A 14261-nucleotide genomic window follows, 5' to 3' on the forward strand; every position below is an offset into this window, starting at 1 on the left:
GGTTGGTGGGGATGGGGGGGCGAGGTGGGTGTCGCTGTTGAGCGTCGAGGCTCTGCGCAGGAGCACCGCCATGTTGTCCGGTCGGTCGTTCCCTGCCGCTTCCTGCACCCCGGGGTCCTGAGCGCTGGGAGCGCTTTCTCCCTTCGCGGTGTTTAAGGTGTGGAGTTGTGGGAGCTGTTTTTGGTCTGGGGGTCACGTAGTTTTCTCGGGTCGGTGAGAGGTCTCGCTGAAGAAAGTATTGGTTCCCTCTAAGTTCTTGTCCCTCTCTAGCTCAGTAGTCTCTCTCTTTGGTGAGAGTGCTTTCTCGAGCAGCCACCTGAGCCCTCCCTCCCCCACCTGAAAATGATTGAGCTCTAACAGCCAGCCAGAGGAGCTTTGTCTGCCTGACCCCCCCCATTCGATGTGTGGAAGGCTGTCATGGCCTAGAGGGAACCCAGAGACGAGGCTCGAATGGAAAAGAACCTTGCAGTTAGAAGGGAGTTTGACTTTAAAGTGAAAGATATGAATTAGTGTCTGATGATCTTAGGACTGATCATACCTGAATTTGCTGATTTGGGGCATTTTTGACGAAGTTTGTAGTTATTCTGAGGGGCAGTTCCAGAATGCCCCCTGTACAGTCAGAATCGCAGTTGTACCATTTCATTACTTCTGTCCCACAGGCAAGTTGTTTAATCTCTCTGAGCACGAATTTTTTCATCAAAGGGTAACATCTGGCTCTATGTAATAGGATTGATGTGAAACTAAGAGAATATAAAAATTGTTTTGTCATTTTTCTTTATTATTTCAGAAACGTTGTTTTGGGCAAGAGTCTGGGTATGTATGAGTGCAAATTCTCATCCAGGAATCTTGATTGAGAGGCTCACATCTCTGTAAGTCATTAACACAGGTACTTATTTATTAGGCAAACATTTAAGACATTTTTTCAGTCATCTAATATGTGTCAAGCTGGAATAAAAATGATTATACAGAACAGATTCTTGCTTACAGATTCAGAATTGTTGAGAATAACAGCTCATCCTGGCATGGAAGTGCAATAATAGAAACATACAAAGCCTTGAAGTAATGGATAAGAAGGTCATCAGAGACAGACAGGAAGGGAGAGCGTGGGTCAGACAAGCCACAGACGTGCTAGCACTCAGATATGGGTTGGTTGGTTATACGTGGGTAGTTCTCAGATCTGTTTTTTTATCACAATCACAGGTGGAATTTGTTCAAACAGTAGACTCTAATCAGTATCTTATTTTCTGCCTTTTCTTATTATCTTTAAGTTTCTTTAGTGAGTTTGATGCACTTTCAGGGTTAAGAATCAGGAAGAGGTATGAAGGGTGGGTGCTCAAGACAGATGGATGAGCTTCCATAAAGGCAAGGCCAAATAGCATATGAAGCATTTTTGGGAAAGCAGGTGAGGGTTCGGAGTGGCAAGAGATGATGCTGAAGCCACATCAGGCAGGGCCTTGTGTGCTGAGGTTAAAAACTTGAAGTTGATCCCAAGAATGTGGAGCAGCCATTTGTGCTTTCAAAGTCTAGCTTTTTTCTTTGCCCTTTGGCAGCCCTTTGAAGTGCCTGGAGGAAGAATCACTGATGGATCAAAAAAGGAGGCAGGAGAATCTTATGTAGGCTTCTTCTATAATCCAGACAAATTATTAGAATGTGTTAAACTAAGGCCATGGCAATCTCACTGAGAGTAAAGTACAGGTGTAATTGAGAAGGTGGCCTTTTTGGAACTCGGAGAGGTGGGGCTTAGGGAGAATAGAATGTAGGGTAATTTCCAGGTTACTGGTTTGAAAACTAAAGGGATGTATTTAAGGGACAGACTTTGTTCTGCTCTGGTCCTGTATACTTTGAGGTGCCTGTTGGGTGAATAGAGATTCACTGTGCCATTGGATATTGATTATATTTGTCTTTGAGACTAGGCTATCATTTATTGGATAGCTGAAATATAGTTAAGCATTGCATTAAAAGTTGTATATACGTTCTTAGTCTTTGGAAACCTTGAAAATAGGTAGTAGTTGAAACAGTGGTTTGAATTAATTCACTCAAAGAGATTATTGAGGTTAGAGTCTTAAAGACAGCCTTAGCAGACTAATATTTACACAGGCAAAAGGAAGAGGAAGAGATTATGAAGGAGATTGAGAAGGAGAACTGAAAGGAGAATGATGTTGAGTTAGCTAAGGAATGCATGGCCAGCATTTTTTTCCCCACATTTAAAAATTTGATCTGGCCTCATCCAGTTTGGCTCAGTGGTGAGAGTTTCGGCTAGCAGATGGAAGGGTCTCCAGTTTGATTCCATTCAAGAGCAGGTACCTTTGTTGCAGGCTTGCTCCCAGCCAGGTCAGGGCTCATGGGAGGCCACCAGTTGGATGTGTCTCCCTCTTCTGTCTTTCCCTCTGTGTCCCCCTCTGTCCCTCCCTTTTACTATATCTGAAAAGCAATAGAAAAATATCCTCAGGTGAGGATTAAAAAAAATAACATCTACATCCATTAGTAACATTTTATCCATCACATCTTTTCCTTCTCTTATTGAAATTTTTTAAAATTGAATTTATTGGGGTGACATGTTAAAACCACGCAGGTTTCACTTGTAGAAATCAGTAACACATCTGTACATCTGTACATGTAAACCACCCAGAGTAAAGTCTCTCTCCCTCCCCATTTTTCCCGCCTTGTCTTCTTCCATCTCCCCTACCCCATGGTTAGCATTTTTGTGTGCTTTAGAGGCATCAAGTCAAGAACCTACTGGATTTGGTAATACAGAGATAATGAAAGACTTCTGTGAAAACTTTAAGTGAAATGTAAGGGTAGAAACCAGAGTGCAGAGAAGCTGAAGAAGTGAATCTAGATGATTTTTTTCAAGAAGTTTAGCTGGGAAAGATGGAAGAAAGTGATTGTTACATGAAGTTTCTGGCTAGCTGATCAGCCCCAGATTGAGTGTATGGAAAGTTATAGCTACACCTCTGATAAAGCATCCTATGTTATTGACACATCATTGTCCAAAGTAGACAATATAAAATGAGCTCTTTTTGATGCTTGGGATGGTTCTTTTTTCTGTCCTACAGCTTGAGGATTCCCTGGACACCCTCATTTGTGGTTCCATAATGGTTCCAATTAAAATCTGACGAAATTAACAAAACTGACCTCCAGAACTGAGTTGGGCAAAAACTTAATGGGATTCATGGTAATATACCAGTATGTCCTATCCAGAATTTGCTGGGCTTAGCTATCAGGCCAGTGATGATTTAGATTTGGGGATATAATTATACATATGGCCAATGAGCAGAATCACATAAGTATCTTTTTGTGATGTACACTATAGCACAATTCTCCCATTTACTTTGAGAAAATTTAGTCCTGCTTTTGAGTGTGAAGTAGCTTAGTGCTCTGAGTGAAATAAAAAGACACAGAAATTTTCTTAATGGAAAGCTTGTTTTGTTAACTGCTCTGTTAACATGTAACTATTAAAGTTATTGTTTTACTTCAGTCCCTAATTTTTTTCAAAGTTTCAATTTACTGCAGTCTTTTTCCTGCCATATCATGCTCAAAATAATTGATGTTTGTGAAATTTCCAAGTTTCATTTTCTGTTCTTAAATCTGAGTTTATTCCACACATTGAATTAGATCACCAAAAAATAGCTTCTGCAGACGTTAACTCTGGTGGTGTGATTGGCCTTTGAGATACAAGAAAATCTGCTTTGAATAAAATAGTTTTATATCCTGCAAAAACTAATGATATTCATTCAGTATGTTGCTTGGCAATCCCTAGTTTGCAGCACGCTTGTGCAAGGTAGACATTAGTAAAATGAACTTCAGTTAGAACCAGTATCAAGAAAGGGCAGGACTCTCCAGCTAAATTACATACCCTTTTTGTTCTTCAAGTGAGGACTGTGTACCTCATTATGTTATCTTTTTTGCTTTGCTCTTCAGGAAGCTCCTCATTTAGGACTTAGTGAAATTAAATTTCTTTTAAAGAAGTTTGGATTGCTTTGTCTTTTTAAATATCGTTTTTAAGTGTTGTTTTCTGTATGTAGTGCTTAAATGTTGAAAGCTACCCTAAATTCTTTTCTAATAGCATGAAGAAAGTGCACAATATTTAATAAATATAAAAAGTCAATTTATAAAACAGACATGTATGTGATTATATGTATGCATTTGTGTATAAGTCTAATCATGGGTATAAGAAGAAAGTGGAATATTTTGAAAACTTAGTGTATTTAAAGAACTGGAATTATGCTACAAAAGTCTCAGCAGTAAAATATAATTTCTGTCAAGATGTCATCTGGCCCTGGACAGTTTTTCTCATTGGTAGAGAATCGGCCTGTGGACCAGAGAGTCTGGATTTGACTCCTGCTCAGGTCAAGTACCTGGATTGCAGGTTTGATCCCCAGCCCTGTCGGCACAGGGCACAACCGATTTCTTTCTCTTTTCTGCCCTTTCTCTCTCCCTGTCTTCCTCTCTTCCCCTCCATACCTCCCTTCCATTCTTTAAAAATCAATGAGAACAAATATCTTCGGGTGAGTAACAACAACAAAAAGATGTCATCTGAATTTTAGGGTGATATGAATTCAAAGCCTTCACACTGCCAAGTTTCTGTACCCAAGTATTCAATTCATGTTTCTTAACCTTTTTTGTCCCTTCTCCTACTTCCTGAAAAGGAAATATTTTAGACATATCTTTCCTATGAATTTTCCATGAATTTTAATACTAATAATGTATTATATATATCTGTGCACTGCATGTATATAGGTGCTTTATACATAAAAATAATAGGACTAACCAGTTTTATCTCTCTGAGCATAACATTACCTGTTATGAGATGGGAATGCATGGGTTAGGCCCATCTGGTTTATGAAGTGAACTTAGTTGGCTTCACAACTTTTCTTTCCCATTTGACTGATAGTTTACATTAACTGGATACTGAAGATCAAGTTTCTCAGGATGAGATTTGTTGGATAATTTCCAAGCCCAATTCCCGATCAATCATTAATTTCGTATAAAAGAGCCCTTGCTTTAATTCCCTTGAGTGTGGTTTTATTCTTGTTTTAGACTGGCTGATAGCTGTTGAGATGGTACTTGGGGTGTGTGTGATGTTTTTCTCATGCATAGATTAGGGCATCATGGGTTTTGGAGAAGCAAATTGCAGAGTTGAAGTTGCTTCCTCCTAACATTATGTCAGGAATTAAAAATGAGGCTTACACAGGTGATTTAACTTCAACTGTTGGTTAGAGTTGTTTGCTGGGTGTCTCCACTGTAAATATTTTAGACAAAGAAGAGACATACTCTCTTCTTTGGAGGCAGTTCACCAAGTCCAGCTCACACTTGAGATGGGGTAGAGTTAAGTTGCGCCTCATGGAATGGGGAGTATCAATATATTATTTGGAATTCTTCTGTAAGGAAATTTTCTCTCTCCTCCCACATTTGTTTATCCTTTCACTCGTTTATTTATACTAGTACAGATATTCATGTATATTTACTTCATACTGTAGGTTTTAATCCAATATTGTATTTTTTTTGTTCAAAATATTTGCTCTCTGGCAATTGATAGGTCCTTTAGGTTGGCTCCTATTTCCTTTGCCATGCCCCCATCCTTTTTCCATATCATCTGCCTCATAGGACTTTACTCAAATCTTTGGTGCGTTTGATTCTTGGGATTTCCTGGTATGGTCTTACTACTTTGCTCTCCTTGAGACTGCTAGGAGTTGGAAAAGTATTTAATCTTAACCTTTTCACTTGATCTTGGATGGTAGAGGCCCTGAGTATCAGAATCAGTAGCAGTAGGTTGTTTGTAGCTGTTACACTGTATTGATGAGCGGTGAGTCTAGATAGTGCAATTCACTGTGCAAATTCATATGCATATAGACTTCGTAAACAAGAGAAAAATTCTTCTCTATATGAGTTTTTGTTATTGGTACTTACGGATTTTCAAGTTTCCATGGATTTCTGGAGTGTGCTTTTGGGGATGTATAGGTTTCTGAGCTTTTAACTCAGCTTCAGTACGTTACTTAAGTAGACTATCCAAAGTCTGTACTTTGGAAACACAGAGTTCTTTGTCTGAACATATTTTCCATCAGTATTACGTACTTTTGAGCACATCTGTATTGCCTTATGATGTTAATAACTGAGTGCTTTCATTTCATTACATTTTTCACGTGCCGAAGACAAGGTTTTGAGGAGTGGGCTCAGATTTGAGTTTAGTCCACTGACAGCTGGCCAGCAGGTGGCTCTGGATGTGGTGGAGGTACATTCCCAGTTAAGGTTGATGGTCATTAGAGGAAGTGTACCCATTCTTGACATAGAACAGGCCTGAAGTTTTTTTTTTGTTTTTCTTTAGTCTTTGTTTTGTTTTCTAGGTACAGGTACAGAATGAGCACATGTTGTTGGTGTACGCCACGTGGCGTTTGCACCATTCACTTCCTACAGCGTTATGCATCCAGGACCCTGCCCAGTGAATTCCACACAGCAGATGAAGACCTCTGCTACTGCTTCGAGTGTGTGACTGAGTACCACAGAGTAAGGGACCGGCTGCCATTCTTGCATGAGGTAAGTTAAGGGGGAATGTTTTTTGGAGCTTGATTAAAAGGAAAAGAATAAATTTGGACTCTTTTGGAAGCATTCGGGGAACTGATAATTTAAATTTTGAAGGTTGATATGTACCTCTAGTACCTAATTCATTGCCTGCTATATAATAGATGCTGTTAGTGATCACTGACTAATGGAGTTCAATCAGAACCCAAAACAGAATTTTATGACCCCTCACTTCTAGTCATTTTGAAATAAAACAATGTTATGAAGTGTGGGGTGGTTTGGTTCATTTTTTTATGTCAGTATATTTGACAGTGTTGTAAATCAATGTGTCTGAACGGCTTGAGTGACTTTTCTCTTTTCATTTTTAAATGGGTGTTATAAACCTTTAAGGGCAAGCACGTTTTCTAGTCATAGTAAACCAAAGTATAACATACAATTTTAAATATGTAGCTTGGAGTATTTGTTTTAATGCACACTATAAAGATATATGGAGAGGAGGAGGGAATGGATTAGTTATGAATCTGTTGAGAAAACTTTTGCATTTACAAAGCATTCATGTGCTAATCATTTATGCTAAAGCTGATGTTTTAAAGTAGTTACATGTTTGAAGGCTTGAGTTCTTGCCTTTGACAAAGATGCCCCAACTCCTTATTTCATTTTTAGTGGGTTGATTGGGATATTGAGATACTGGTAGTGAAACTCTCCACAGGCAGTGTTTAAACCTCTTGTGCTCTGTGTACAGTAAAACCTCAGAATAACAGACTAATTTGGGTGTAGGGGTATGTCCATTAAAGCTGAAAGTCTGTTATATAATACTGTAGGTTTTCTAAATGGGTATGTTAAAAAATTGACAAGTTAGTTTACCTGTATTTACTTAGGTAGACACCTTTGTGTAATTAAACTAAAGTGTATATGAAAAGTTTAATGTTACAGGAAAGTTTTCTATATGTATTACTGTAATTTTAAATTGATACTATATAGGTCTAGTAAATGTGTGCATTCGCCAGTCATAGCAAATAAACAAATGCACAAGGTTGGGGTATGGCTTAGGTCACCTGCATGAGTTAAAACCTCTGCAGAAAGTCATGCTGAGGGACAACAGAACCAATTACCTCATGTGGTGTGATCATGTGCTAATTATCTATTGAACATTGTTTATGAGCTGTGACTCTTGGATTTAAATATGTAGGTAGACTATAATTGTAGATATGTAATGCAAAATTACTACAGTATTTTTTCCAACATACAGCCTGTTCGCTAGCATTTATCAAAAACAAGTGAATTAATAACGAAAAATAACCTGCTAATTTAATTGTAAGCAAACCTTGGTTAAAGCATTTTAAAATTTAATTTTTTACCTATGACATAGAAACATCGATGTGAGAGAGACACATTGATTGGTTGCCTCCCATGTGCTCCCCAACTGGGGCCAGGGATCAATCCTTCAACTGAGGTACATACACTTGACTGGGAATAGAATCTGAAATCCCTCAGTCTGAGGGCCAGTGTTCTAACCAATGACTAATACTAGCCATGACTGGAAATTTTAACTGTTAAATCTGATGTCTGTTAAGTCAAGGTCTGAAAAATCAAGGGCTCATATTCATGTACGTATCATAAATGTAGCCATAGTTAATTACTGTTTTCTTCAAATAAATCTAATATGGGATGTCTGGTACTTAAAATTTCTGAATCTTTATGCTTAGGAAAAGGATTTTAGGCAGATCATCACATCCAGTATATTTTGTTTATAATGTATAAAGCATACTACCCATTTTTCTTTTCCTGTAGGTTTTATGGGAATTAGAAACCTTCCGTCTCATAAATCACTTTGAAAGATCCATGAGGGCAGAAATTGAAGATGATGATGATGAATTGTATATAGTAGACAACAGTGGAGAGGCACGACATTTTGACTTCACTGGCCAGGACTTTGAAAATAAACTTCGTGTTCCTATTCTTGAAATCCTGAAATATCCTTATCTGCTTTTACATGAGCGTGTTAGTGAGTATCTTGGGTGTTCTACAAGTTACATCAGTTTTATTATTTCAAAAACTGTAAGAATTTAGGTTTGTTTATATGAAAATCTGTTTGTTAAACATGTAATTATGATACTTAATATTTTTCCCAGTATTTTGTCATCAAAGTTTCCAAACATAAAGTACATTATGTAGTGAACGCCACATAAACACCACATAGATTCCACAATTGCTAATATCTTACAGTTTTTGCTTTATTATATATTTTATTCACCTTTCCAGTTCATTTTCATTCTTGTGTTTTCTTAATCGTGGCACTATAGACATTTTAGACTGGATTAGTCTTTGTTGTGGGGACTGTCCTGTGCCCTGTAAGGATGTGTACCAGTGTCCTTGGCCTCTATCCACTAGACGTTATAGTACCCTGCTCTCCCCCAACCCCAGTTGTGAAAATAAAAAATGTCTCCAGAAAGTAGCAGTTGCCCCTTGGAAATTGGGGGCAGAGCTTGGGAAAGGCAGACTTGTCTCTGTCTGGACACCACCGGGCTTCAGTGGTTTTCATTAATTACTGTGTTATGGCTGCCTAGATTTGGCCTTTTATGCTTCATTTCTTAGTATGAGTCTCTCAGAAGTAAAGACATTTTCCTGATCTGTCAGATCTTAACAAAATGACACCTTTAAGGCATTTAATATCTATTTGATATTTACATTTTCCCAGTAACTAAATTTTTTTGGCTGGTTTGTTTAAATTAGAGTCCAGTCAGGGATTATACATTGTTACATTTGTTTCCCCTTATCTCTTTTAGTCTAAAAGTGTGTATTCATTCATGCCTCTACACAGACCTTTTGTTCTTCTGGTAGTCTTTTGGGGTTTTTTTTGTTCTTTTATTGATGACTTGAACCATATAGTTGCCCTATAGAATAATGCACATTCTGGATTTTTCTCATTGCTTTTGGGGGATGCTATTTATGTCCCTATCCTCTGTATTTTCAGTAAACTGGAAAGTTGATCTAAAGATTTGATCAAATATGTTAAAAATGGATTTTAAAATTCTGACAAGCCATTTTTTTAATATTTATTAACACTGTGTCTAGAAAAGCATATAAACTTGATGTTTTTTCACAACTAAACACAACTTTCGTGGCCACCACTCAGATAAATAAACCCCCTAGCCCTAGCTGGTTTTGCTCAGTGGTTAGAGTGTTGGTCCTCAGACTGAAGGGTCCTGGGTTTGATTCCAGCCAAGGGCACATACCTTGGTTGCAGGCTCTGTCCCTCGCCCTGGCTGGGAGAGTGTGGGAGGCAACCGGTTGATGTTTCTTCCTCTCCATCTTTCTGTCTGTCTCTCTCCCCCCTCCCCTCCCCCCGTCTCCCCCTTCCCTTCCCTCTCCCCTTTCCCTCTCCCCCCTACTCTTTATGAAGAAGCAATGGAAAAAATATCCTCAGGTGAGGATAAAAAAAAAAAAACTCCCCTTATGCTTTCCAGGTCAGTATTTCCTCCTCCCCAATGCCAGCCACTGTCATCAACAATAGTCTTTGAAACTTAACAAACTTGACTTGATTCATCTGATAGAGTGAATGGCTGAGGGATTAAGGACAAGTGAGGGTACTTGAAAGAGTAATTAAATCTAGTGACACAGAAGCATGGAACAGATAGAGGAATCTCAGATGGAAGGTAGGGGTGGGGGGGTAGGGAGATATTAACCAAAGAATTTAGATGAATATATGCATAACCCCTGGACACAGACAATAGTATGGTGAAGGCCTGGGAGGAGGGGTGGTTGTGGGGCAGAAGGGGTCAAAGGAGATATCTATAATACTTAAAACAGTAAATATAAATTAAGAAAAAAAAAAACAGAAATGAAAGAGTAATGAAAAAATTTCCATAAAGAACAGGAGCTAGAACAGGGCTCACATATTGGAGCGGAGTAGTGTCCAGACATAAAGCAGGGATATTTGGGGAATTTACTGTTTAATGATGGTAGCATTTCAAACCAGTAGGAAAAATGGATTCTTAAATAAATGAGAGCAGGATAAAATAGCTATTGGGGATGGGGGGAAGAGTGACTTTATCATTCCAGTGCCAAATAAAGTCCACATGTATCAAAATGTAAAATGCTAATGAAATTGGACTTATAAAAAGGTGTGTACGCTAGTAAAGTCAGAATGATTCATAGGAACCACATTGGGATTAGTTCGTACTTCAAATAGGTACATAGTTTTCCTGCATTTACAAGGAACACGTTTTCATTTACTTAGAGAACAACTGAGGGCATCAGATTTAGAGACTGGATAAGTTGATAAAATGTATGTCTTATGTTTACTGCCTTATTTTTTCTATTTAGATGAGTTATGTGTTGAAGCACTCTGTCGGATGGAACAAGCGAATTGCTCCTTTCCGGTTTTTGAGAAACAGCCAGGGATCTATTTGTTTTTGGTCCATCCCAATGAAATGGTGAGTATGAGTATTAGGTCACTGAAGGACATATGTTATTTTTTGCACATGTAGATAGCTGTATTAGAGGTTTCAGTTGCATTCAGCTCAGAAGACAGAGAAGGGAACACTTTGAGCTCTTCCCAGTGTGCTGACCTGAACCAGTGGACTGTTCTCACTTTTGTCGTCTGCCTACCCGCTTCAACACAAGGAAATTTTTTCACATTGTTAACAATGTGTGAAAAAATTGTTTTGCTAATGGATGAGATTTTTAAAGTGCTTGTGGGGTAGAGGGGGAAGGGAAGGAATTCCTGGGCACTGGAAATGAAAAGGAATATGAGAGAACAGTACTGAGGCAAGAACAGCAACAGGGAGCAACACAAGAGTATGGAACCCTCCTGTCGAACCTACTGCATAGGTTTTCTTTTTGAGGTTCCTCTGTTCATTTTTTCTTCCCTTTTAAAAATGTCCTCTATCATGGAAAATTATAAACATACAAAAGTAGAAGTTTTTAGTGAAGCCCTTTACATTCATGAATGAGCATCAATTATATGTGGTCAATAGTATACTCCACTTTGGGATTCGTTAGAGCAAACCTTAAGACACCAGAGCATTTAATCCATAAAACACTTCAGAAATTCTCTAAAAGGTGAGGACTATTTATTTTTGCACTCTCAATATGGTTCATCTTACATCCTTAGTCATAGGGGTTCTGTTCAGCTAGCTAGTCTCCAGGTGGTTTTCAAGGGTGGCAGTTCTATAATTTAGTTTAGATGTGATTGTGGGAGGAGGCAAGCAGCACATCATTTACCTACTTTGACATCTTGACCAGAAGTCCATAAGGACTTTGGGGAAAAACAGCACAATACTCACACCTAACATAATTTTTAAATGTCATTTCCAGCATTTAAATGAATGGAAATGATGATCTCATAAATGCTTTATTAGGGTTAGTTTATTCAAATCAGGATCAGATAAGATTTGCTCGTTGCATTGATTAGTATCTCGTCTTTTAAAACTTTTTTGTTTTTGTTATTTTGTTTTTTAAAATTGATTTTATAGAAAGGAATGGAGAGAGGAAAAAAAGTTTCATTGGTTGATTCTTGTATGTGTCCTGAGCAGGGATTGAACCGAAATCTCATGTTTCAAGACAACATTCTAACCAGTCTTGTGTCTTTTAAAATCTATAGGGAATCCTATTTAACCAGGTTTTTGCTGTGTGCAGACAATTGTTTGTTGAATGAAGTAACGAATGTGTTATGCTTTTAGGTTCGGCGTTGGGCTATACTGACTGCAAAAAACTTGGGAAAAGTGGAAAGAGATGATTATTATGATTTACAGGAGGTTTTGACTTGCCTTTTTAAAGTCATTGAGTTGGGGCTTTTAGAAAATCCAGACATTTATACTTCTTCTGTCATTGAGAAGGGTAAACTGATCATCCTACCCTCACATATGTATGACACTTCCAACTACAAAAACTATTGGTTAGGTAAGTATTGTCACTACTCAAATATTAGTATTTTTTCTGTAGTTCTTACGGATATACTGCAAAGGAAGTGATCTCTTGGTAATCTTATCAAAATTGCTAAATACAGGATTTCATAGTTTTCAATTCTTTTGTCATTACATTGGTGTAACCATTACACATCTTGTTTTTAAACAAACCATCCGTGTAAGAGGTACATTTTCAAGTATAGCAAATAAGTCTGTTACTTGAAGTAATACTAGGTATAAATAAATATTGATAGAGCAGACTTGAATAGGGTTTGATCTATTTTAAAAGGAGGCTATATGCGTCTTGTCCCATCTGTAAAATATTTTTCCCATAGAAAGAGATAGTAGCTTTGGTTTTCAACAAGTTCTGCACTGACTCAGAATAATTCCACCCTACTTCATTGATTTGAAGTTTTACAGTCATGGGTAGTATTTGGCAGTAGTTGTTACTTGAAATATGCTGATCTTAAAATTGAGTCCATCTTAGATTTGATGAAATTCAGTTTGTGCCATAGTCATCTTAGAAGTTGTTTTCTAACCAAGTTCATACCATGTCCCCTTTTTATTCTTAAGTCAGTCTGAAGTCCTGTTACTTAGAAGGGGTTGTATAAGAAAATGTCAGAATTAAATATTTGAGGAACAGGATTCTGTTTTGCCTTCATCTTTCTGCCTTGTTAATAACTTTTTGTCATCATTAACCCTCACTCAGGGATAGTTTTTCCATTGGTTTTTAGAGAGCGTGGGAGGAAGGGAAGGAGAGAGAGAAAGAGAGAAACATCGATGTGAGAGAGACGCACTGGTTGCCCCAACTGGAGCTGGGGATGGAACCTGCAACCCTGATGCATGCTCTTGACTGGGAATCAAACCTGTTCAGTGTGTGAGCCAGTGCTCTAACCACTGAGAAACACCAGCCAGGGCCTGCCTTGTTATTCTTTTACCAACTAATCCAGAGGAAGCATTAGAGTCTTGTTACTTAATCAATCCAAGGAAACCATAAATGATTTTACAGGTATCTGCATGCTTCTGACCGTTGTTGAAGAGCAAGCCATGGAGTCACTGTTGTTGGGCTCAGACAGACAGTATGATTTCATGCAGTCAATACTTCACACCATGGAGAGACAGTCAGAGGGTAATGGCACTGTATTTACTAAATGCTTTTTAATGCTGTAATGATGATGTACTTTTAAAATACTGGTTTCACTGCAAGAATGGGTGTATGTGTGGAGAAAAGGAAACTTTTATGGTTTAGGTCACATTCAGAATTCTATATCAGAGGGACTGTTAGAGTTTAATTCAGTAACTTACTTTCATCGTAGAAGAGATGGAGCTCCCCAGAGTGAACTTAATTTTTCGTGTTGAAACACCCATTTAGTGGCAGAATTAAGACTAGAATCTGTAGGAGATAAATTTCTAATAACAACATAGTTTAAATTGTGGAGAAAGTCTCTCTTTTCCCACCGTTTTTTGTTTCATTTTGGTGTACTTTGTTGTTTCACTGACCAGCCTGGTAACTGCTAGCCAACTGTGGCTCTTTAAATTTTGATGTTACAAGTCTACCAGTTATATTTCAGGTGCTCAGTAGCCAAATATGCCTGGTGCCTACTGTATCGAACAGTACTGATGTAAAACATTTCCATAATCATAGAAAGCTCTCTGGGACAGTGCTGCTTAGAGAGTCTAGAAAACAAGATCTAAAACTTGTAGTCATGTTTGTTATTAGATCCAATTTTTCATTTGCTCATGGTTGTATGAAATTGATTGGGGAGGATTTGTGTTTAAATAAGTGTTTCTAGTCTCGTATTCTTTATGAATGAATGAAACAATAAAGATCAT

General features: G+C 38.0%; 1 protein-coding gene across 1 annotated transcript in view; it reads left to right on the forward strand.

Moving 5' to 3' along the window:
* Window positions 1–819: 819 nt before the first annotated feature.
* Window positions 820–14261, forward strand: part of LOC308552000 (putative helicase senataxin) — a gene marked incomplete at both ends in the record, with an annotated part of 51728 nt that continues 38286 nt past the window's right edge. The window contains 6 exons of the mRNA XM_081126941.1: window positions 820–869; window positions 6345–6534; window positions 8311–8524; window positions 10846–10955; window positions 12204–12423; window positions 13438–13557. Of these exons, the coding sequence (XP_080983067.1) occupies window positions 820–869; window positions 6345–6534; window positions 8311–8524; window positions 10846–10955; window positions 12204–12423; window positions 13438–13557 (904 nt within the window). The remainder of the gene's footprint in view (window positions 870–6344; window positions 6535–8310; window positions 8525–10845; window positions 10956–12203; window positions 12424–13437; window positions 13558–14261) is intronic.

This window comes from Miniopterus schreibersii, assembly GCF_964146895.1.
Source record: "Miniopterus schreibersii genome assembly, chromosome: Y".
Taxonomy (NCBI): domain Eukaryota; kingdom Metazoa; phylum Chordata; class Mammalia; order Chiroptera; family Miniopteridae; genus Miniopterus; species Miniopterus schreibersii.